This window comes from Cyprinodon variegatus, unplaced genomic scaffold, assembly GCF_000732505.1.
Source record: "Cyprinodon variegatus isolate N-32 unplaced genomic scaffold, C_variegatus-1.0 Scaffold661, whole genome shotgun sequence".
In the NCBI taxonomy this organism is placed as follows: domain Eukaryota; kingdom Metazoa; phylum Chordata; class Actinopteri; order Cyprinodontiformes; family Cyprinodontidae; genus Cyprinodon; species Cyprinodon variegatus.
The window spans coordinates 316,425-324,935 of record NW_015151114.1 but is presented as its reverse complement, the minus strand read 5'-3'; the positions used below and the strand labels follow the sequence as shown (position 1 = coordinate 324,935).

General features: G+C 36.1%; 2 protein-coding genes across 2 annotated transcripts in view; both read right to left on the bottom strand.

The window, feature by feature from the left end:
- LOC107096965 (methyl-CpG-binding domain protein 3-like) overlaps window positions 1-2,786 on the bottom strand; it is a 14,163-nt gene extending 11,377 nt beyond the window's left edge. The window contains exon 1 of the mRNA XM_015393896.1: window positions 2,652-2,786. Coding sequence (XP_015249382.1) covers window positions 2,652-2,665 — 14 coding nt within the window. The 5' untranslated portion in view covers window positions 2,666-2,786. The remainder of the gene's footprint in view (window positions 1-2,651) is intronic.
- Window positions 2,787-3,684: 898 nt separating this feature from the next.
- LOC107096956 (cytochrome b-c1 complex subunit 10-like) lies at window positions 3,685-7,752 on the bottom strand. The gene is made up of 3 exons (XM_015393877.1): window positions 7,646-7,752; window positions 5,185-5,314; window positions 3,685-3,873 (listed from the first exon to the last, which is right to left on the bottom strand). Exons 1-2 carry the CDS (start codon window positions 7,693-7,695, stop codon window positions 5,194-5,196), a joined length of 171 nt encoding a protein of 56 aa, XP_015249363.1. The 5' UTR covers window positions 7,696-7,752; the 3' UTR covers window positions 3,685-3,873; window positions 5,185-5,193.
- Between the last annotated feature and the right edge of the window lie 759 nt (window positions 7,753-8,511).

Sequence of the window (8,511 nt, the reverse complement as noted above, 5' to 3'; positions counted from 1 at the left end):
AGGCTATTTTAATTATTGTGATCAATTTGCGCCGTCAATCCTGGCGCGTGCTTCATTTGCAGTCTGGACGCTGAGGGTAAACATCCTGCTGCTCTGACTGCAGCGCTGAGAGGGACTCCTGCGGGAGCGTGAGAACGGGGTTGGGATGGGGGAGGCGCCCCACGGCAGCAGCTGTCGATGGCGGCGGATGATGCATTAATCGCGCGACACAACTAATCGATGATGAATACACAGAGTGTATACAAAATGACATTTCATTTTGTATGGCTCTCATGGCATTTCCATTTCTTAAAGTGCAGCACTGGTCAAATGTAAACATTGTGGGAGAAAAAAACACATGGTGCAAAAAAATATAGGTTGAATAATGAAGGTTGTGTTTGTAATGAAGATTTCATAAATTGTTTAGTTGGTACACACTAGTATGCATGTAGGTAGTATGTAAATATACATGCTTGAATACTTTAAGATGAACAAGCTGTACTTCAAGACACTATTTGATCATTTAACAGTTTACTTTTTTATCTGTTTCATTATTCAATTAATAAAAACAAAAAGTAAATGCCTAATGTGCATTTAAATAAATGCTTTACTACAGATTCTGATGTTGAAATAAGGGTAAAAAAATTAACGTGGGGTCTTTAAACCCTTAAATCATCCTTTATGTCTGCCGTTACTCCCCCATGCTGCTATAATTCCTCTGCCGATGTTTCACCTGTGTGTGACACTGTCGTCTCCCATGCTCTAAGACCTGTGTGCCATCTGATGACAGATCTTTTTCTCTGACTCTGCTTTGCCTTTAAACTGAAATACATCTGTGGAAACTTCTGATTTGTGTCTGGGTTGTCAGCTGGGGATTTACATACTAGGATTATCCTTTCAGACCACTTTCAGAGATCTTTAACAATATTTCTCAACAACTTCTCATGTCAGACACATTTTTTTCAAAACATTTTTGTAACATTATATTAATTTTTAAGGAAATTATGTCACAGTTATAGATACCAAAAAATTACTTTTTTTATTATTATATTCATTCAAAGAACTGGAAATAGAAAATATTCTAATGTTCATCACAGGGGGTATTAATTCTTCTTCTTTTTAATGTATGAAAACTAACATTAAACCATCTTTCATAATAATTCATAGTTAAAACACAGTTAATAATTGTTTGAAATCTAAACTTGTCAATCATTTTATTTGATAAGACTAACAACTCCAGAAAACAAAAAAAGAAAATAAAAAATATTTTTTACATTTTCTCATTTGATAAATAGCAATACGAAGTATAAACCTAAATTAATCCCATACAAAAAAAAAAAATCTAAAGAAATGCCAGCATTAAGTTTACCTATTCAGAACTGTTGTAAACCAAAAAATAGTCGGTTGGATGTGAGGCCCCTACATCCTTCCTGTTTTAAGCATGGCGCAAACCAAAGGTAGTTAAACTGGGAGGGACTGGCCAAGAAGCCACAATACTAAATTACATTATATTTTTTTGTCAACAACTAATAACTAACTTGTTAAATGGCCGGTTCCACCAAAGGTTAAAGAGACTTACTTTAAAATCTCGCACAGTATTTACCCAGTGGCAGAATTTTTGCACAAAAGATTTTAATTTGATTTAACATGCTGTGCCTGTTGAGAATGTCTGGATGAATCCCTTAATCATCTTTTTTTTTTACCTGTCCCTTTTCTGTCCCTTAAAATGTAGGACATCCTAGAAATAACAATCACCCACGTCTTGCATTATGTCGATGACCTTGATAGTAAAATTTCAGATACGGTTCATATTGTTTTCTTGCTTGTCAAATATCATATACATTGCTGTAAATGGGGAGGTTCTACTCCTTGTTTTGAATTTTTTCTTAACCAACTTAAATTGTATTGCGCCTCATTGAAACTTTTGAAATCTGTTTCTGCCAAAAAACTGCCAGAATTTCTACTTTTCCTTGGTTTTAAATTTTGGTCTATATTTATTCATTAGCCTTATTGTTTATATATCTGTTCTTGTTTTTAGCCCCATGTTCTGTCAATTTTCTTTCTCTACCCATGTTGAAATGTTTGTACCTTAACGAGACTTTGTACAGTACTGGTTTATTATATAAAGTAAATATGAATGTATAATATTGTCATTTTTAATGCTTATATTTTCAACAAAAAAAATAGTACACGTTATAATCCGACATTAATAACTTTTTTGCCACATTCAAGCACTTTGTAGTAAATTTATGTGATATTGTGCTGCGCAGTTTCTTGTGCGTTATGTTTGTTTTCTACGGGAAAAAAGTGCGCTATCTCTTTAAATACAGGAAGTCGTCACACGGTCCCAGTGTTGGGGTTACAGAATAAAGTGTAACACCGGGCCCTGCGCCCTCGCAACTCAAGCGTGTGTAAACAATGAAACTTAGCTAGCTAATCAAGCTAGCACCCTGGAGAACAACAACGACCCACACGAAGTTTTAACGCATCCAGTCTAGTTCAATTAACAACCCAAAGAGCCCGAAAGGCGCGAATTTATTTAGAACGGTGACAGTGAAAACAAATAACACCGACATGTACACATGCTAATGAATGTTTAACTACAGGGCGAACGCGTGTCTGCACACTCCGTTGTTAAAACAAGTAAACTAGCACGCAATTAAACGCCTCACCTCTTTCTCTCCATGGTCCCGGTTGTATCGCTGCGCTGGCTGGAGATTCTGCGATAATAAATAGAGGAAAAGTCTACTATCTACCTGCTCTGAAATTACAGTATGTTTAGCAGTCGAGTCCTGCTGTCACAGGACCTTTTGACGCTCTAGATCACTCCGCCGGGCGCGCAACATAATATAATCTACTGTAATGCATGCGCCACAACATTGTAAACTAGTCCGAAATGATCCCCTGAACTTTCTCTTGCAGCGTTAGAAAGCAAGAGAACCCTAAATCTACAGGATTTACTTTTTTATTTATTATATGCAAAGCATTTATACTGCATATGCAAATAAAGATTCATAGAATCTTGGACATTTTGCACCATTACTAAACCTACAAAATTAATACACAGCTGTGGTTAAAGAACAATCTTGAATTCATATTGAAATCAGTTTTTTGTTTGGAAATCTATATTTTTTATTTTTCTAAATTTAGCTGAATTTATATCAGAACCAATACTAGTTTATTAACAATGTTATAGTCTTTTGTTTGATCTGTAATGCGTATGAAGGTCGAAATAATTTCATAAGATCAAATATAGCCAAATTAAAGGAAGCAGGTTAAGCAGCTTTAGAAATGTAGAGGAACAATCATCTTCAACAAACTAATCAGCTGATCCCTATCTCGTGGTCTTTTAAAACAAGAATGAAAGACCTTTTATTTATAATTGCACATTCCAACAAATAAAAGGTCTGATTAAGTAAACAGTCCTTATTGTGAGCAAATTCCTCATGGAATTTAATTTAGGATGTAAAAAATACATCAACCCGGTTTTATAGGTATTCGTAGTTTTACAGTTGCTCATAAAAAAGCACACAAACACAGCATAAAATACATAGTTTACTTCTTCTCTTTGAAGCAGAGACAAAAATTAAATCTGATCCAAATAACGAGTAGGACTTAAAAAATAAAAAAAAAATAAATCCCCGGACTGAACAGGAAGAGAGGAAGTAGCAGAGTTGTCACCATTATTTATCTTTTTCATCCATTTTTTTGTTTACACTGGCAGAAGACAATGAAAACATCAAATGCTAAAGGATTTCATTGAAAGTTGATGAAAACATTTCAGTGTTGGCTGAGGTGATGATAATGACGGGCTCTCCAGCAGTAGGACCACAGTCAGGCTGCAGAGGTTCATGCTCACCATGTTCGTCAGAGCAAACAAGAAACGGCAACAACCTGAGGAGAGAAAACGACAAGCCGATACTTATCAGACGTATTCCACAGTAGTTCAGTGTTATTCTGACATCTAAACAGAGCGATTGTCTCAGAATTTTGTTTAGTCTCAACTGTGCTGCCAAAGCCAAACATGTCACTGTCCAGGAATTGAAAAGTTCTGTTTTTCTAAACACTAAAATCTTTATCATCAGCAAATTCCTCACCTTCTGTCCTGGGAATCCAACCTCCAAAACAAAGCTAATCACAAATAGTATTTTTCCAAAATATTTAAGCTTCTATTATAAGTCTTACTAGGCTTATTTTGATGTTTGCATATTATTTATATTGGAGGATCTAAAATCTTAAGCGAGTTTTATTTTAGGGGGTTACTAAATAAAGTTTATACATAGCAAACAAAGTTGATTTGATGGATCCCAACAGAGTAGATAGCATTTTATTAAACACTCTGCTCAGAAAACCCAAGCAAGAATTGTCATATCAGAAACTACTTTACTTGTAATTTAATTGTGGAATTTGAACAAAGATTCCTATACTTACACCAAGGTTTTACAAATTTAGACATTTTTTGTTTTGAGCATTACAATATTAATGGGAACTCCAATCAACCCTCATTTATAGTACATGGCTATATACTATATATTGTACGTTTTATATTGTATATAGCTATAGATACTATATATATATTATATAGTTCATCTGCACCATCAGTACTAAGTCAAATTGCTTGTAAAAGCAGACCTGCTTGGCATTTAATCTGCTTCTGATTTCCATTCATCTCTTTTCCCCCCCATCATAATAAAATGCAATCAACTCATTCTGAGCTTTAGCATCCTAGAAGGTGTTCACAATGCTGAAGAAATGGTTTATTTTTCACCACATATATTTGGTATGTGAACCAACCATTTTCTTGGTGCTTAAAACACCCTGATTCTTTTTTTCCTTCCTTTATTTTTGCTCCCAAATCAAATATGCAATTTAAGTTTTTCAAAGCACCTTTAATAAATCAGCTTTTACATTACTCAACTCTAATATAATAAAATGTACTTCTAGAAACACAGCAGGCAGAGTTTAAATTAATGTCAAAACAACAACAAAAAAGAAAGTAACTCAGCACAAATTTGTGAGACTTTAAATAAAACCCTGTACTTAAAAAATAACAAATCAGACTCATTTTTTTCATGTCAGATATGGTATTCAGTTGGATAATACAGCATCAGAAACTATCTTCGTTTTTATTAAAGGCAGAAAAGCAACAGTCTTTTTAGACAGAGGAAATGATATTCAAGATAATCTGGTTTCTATTCTACTGACCTGACTGATCTACTCATCCTTCTTAAATTTGCCGCTGATGTAGGGAACATAATCCAAGATCAAACGCCAGTCTGTGAAGTAGACCAAGGCCACGCCTCCAGTTGTTCCCCATATGGCCAAAGTAGGAACCCTGAAAAGTAAAGAGCATTTGGTCTGAGACACTTAAGCAACTCAAACCCCTTCATTATTCTAGAGCACCACATATTGAGGCGAACCTTGCCTGCTACCTGAACTCCATATGTATACACAAGAGAATCTATCTCCAGTTTAATCCGTTTGAGAACAACACAAAACGGGTCAGCTAATCGTGTTGCAGTATCATCATAGCAATTTATACAATAATTAAAAAAGATAAAAAAGCAACTTTCAAACCTCATTACTTCAATAAAGATGATTTTATGAGCCGTTTGAATTCAAAGTGGTCAAATGTTACAACAGAAAAAACACACTTCGATATTTTAATTTTAGAGACTTTTTTTTTGGTTTCTTTATTTTACAAAAGAGAGAAAATATTTGCTCTACGTTAAGTGCCAAACTGTCCCCAGACTACGGTATAGATCAAAATGCAGCTGTTCTCATCTCAACAGGTTGCAGGATGAGTTCTCAATCTATCAAAAACTGTGGAGGTAATGTTAAAATACTTCAGGGCTGGGCAATATATTTTGAGATTTGAGATTTTTTTTCCAAACGTGATAAAAAGAATGAGTCTATACTTTTTATACCGAGATTGTTTATTTTGAAATGCATTTACACTATTATGAATAATAATGATTTTGAGGAGGCTATGGAGAAAGACTATGGGTCTGCCTCAGAATGATTCTGGCTAACCGTCCGCCGCCTCAGAGAGGAAAGCAGTGCTAAACACTGTTTTCAGTAGGAGTGGGAAGCTGCGGTCCCTGAGATGGGTCTTTGTTGGACGGTGGATGGAACACTGGCTGACACACCTCCTGTGGTGAAGAGTTGGGGTGCTTGGGATGTGATTCGTTCATCAAGCACGCTGAAGTCACCAAGGTTGTTAAAAAAACTCCACATGGTAAGGCTTTGGGGGTGGATGTGATCCGGCCCACGTACCTCCAGATGTCTTCTAGCCGTCTTGGCTAAGACGCCTCTTCAAAATTGCGTAGAAGTTAGGGACACTGCCCCTAGATTGGCAGACCAAGGTGGTGGTTCCTCTGCATATGAAGGTGGACCAGATGGTGTGTTCCAAGTACAGACGGATTTTCTAGGGGCCATACAGTCTCTGTATAAGTGGAGCAGGGGTTTGGTCCTCATTCCAGGCAATAAGTCGGACCTGTTCCCGGTGCATGTTGCACTCCGTCAGAGCAGCCTTCAGTCACCTCTCCTGTTCATAACGTTTATGGACAAAATTTCTAGGTGCAGCCAAGGGCTGGAGGGGGTCTGGTTCAGGGACCAGCAAATCTCCTCCCTGCTTTTTGTGGACGGCATGCTTTTGCTGGCTCACTCCTTCTAAGAACTAAAGCATGCAATGGGGCAGTCTGCAGCCAGAGTGGCAGTGAATATCATCCCCTCCAAGTTCAGGTTGGAGGAGAGTTCCTGCCTCAAGCGGAGGAGTAGGGAGAGAACAAAGCGGGAGGCTGATAGACGGATCAGTGTTGCTGCTGCATGCTGCTATAATGCAGAAGCTCCACCGGTCTGTTGTGGTGAAGAAAGTGCTGAATTAAAAAGCAAAGCTCTCAATTTACCGGTCAGTCTATGTTCCTACCCTCACCTATGGTCAACAAATCTGGATCCTGACCAAAAGAACGAGATCCTGGATACAAGCAGATGAATTGAGCTTTCTCCACAGGGTGGCTTTATCTTCCAGAAAGTTAAATTAACTCAAAAAGGTAATGTAAAATTGTATATGTTTAAAAATCTTTTAGTTTATATTTTTATATTTAAAATCGGTTTAAAAACCTTCAAGATCTTCCAAAACTATGCTGAAACCTACTACTACAATCCCCAGAAATTGTGACTTTGTGATTCAGTTATTGAACAGTCAGGGCAAAATAAAAAAAATGACTGTCCCTTGTCTCTTCCAGTTTAGCTGCTGTAATGATTTATATCATACGAATACTTTTCATCAAGTCCATATATAAAAAACAGTTTAGCGTAATGCTTTCATTCCTGTTTTTATGTCAAATGTATTTAAAACACACAGCTAGCTAATAATTCACCTTCAACTACCACTAAATTACACAGGAGGCATTTATCAATACTTTATAATTGTTCTGGAAAAATCCGAAATAATTCTGAGTGCTGTTTATAAAACTACTGTTACAATTTCACAGGGGTTTGATCCAGAGTTTAGCTAAAAGGCTAAACTCACACCTCTGTCCCTACTGCTATGACCTCGGCTAGGCTAACTGCTAACTTCTGAAAGGACAACGACACGACTTAGCTCTCTAAATATTTCATTCATTCAATCTTTTACCAAAAACTCCAACATTAAGATACATACCACGACTTGGCGATAGATATATACTTCTGACCGACGATTTTGCCAATCATTTTCACTGACAGATGCCCTTCTACCTACAGGACTCGCTGCTTTAAAAAGAACTTCCGGCTCCTCACAACTCAATTACTTCCGCTTCTTTTCAAAATAAAAGCGGTGAAAAGACAGACTAGTAATATTAAAGAATAATCATTCAATTGATCATTTATACCCAATTTAGTGTGCAAAAAGGTAGGTGGAATTCAATTTCTTTTACAATATGATTTTGAGATAAATGAAGTACCACGTAAACTGTCTGGTTTTCATTAACAGGTTCTTCTTTATTATTTTTTTTTTTTATTTCTGGAAACTCATTTTAACCATAGTTTTACTCCCCACTATCTGGAAGAATAGGTTCTGAGTAGTAGGAAATCTATATTTATTGACGACTGGAATAAAAAAAGGAATCTGGGCTGTTATGTTTTCAAAAATTTTGTGAAAAATATTGAATCTATTGTAGCCAGAGTAAATATATGCAGATCTTAAAAGCATCCCCTTGACCTCTTCAGGCTATGGTTAGACAAGATGTATCATTTTCGGACATTTCTCCAAAATTTTGAATATTTTTTATAGATGATGTCATTTTATCAGCACACGATGTAACAATAAGATGATATACATATATCCTCAAAGATTTCTGTACAAATTAAAAAAAATAATAAAAATACCTCAAATGCAAGAAATTGAATTTTAAATTATCAACAGATTTTACCCTGTTAATTTCTAAGCTGAATTTTGCCGCTGTAAACTGATTTTTTTGAGGTTGAAAGTGAAAGTCTGGAACACCTTTTCCTTGATTGCTGTTGTTCAAAGCCTTTGGCTTGATTTTC

Bases quoted from the DNA above. Each gene is read 5' to 3' on its own strand.
- LOC107096956 (XM_015393877.1), bottom strand. From the start codon at position 7,695: ATGATTGGCAAAATCGTCGGTCAGAAGTATATATCTATCGCCAAGTCG. The intron at 5,315-7,645 runs GTATGTATCTTA...TTTACTTTTCAG, and splicing joins ATATCTATCGCCAAGTCGTG to GGTTCCTACTTTGGCCATAT.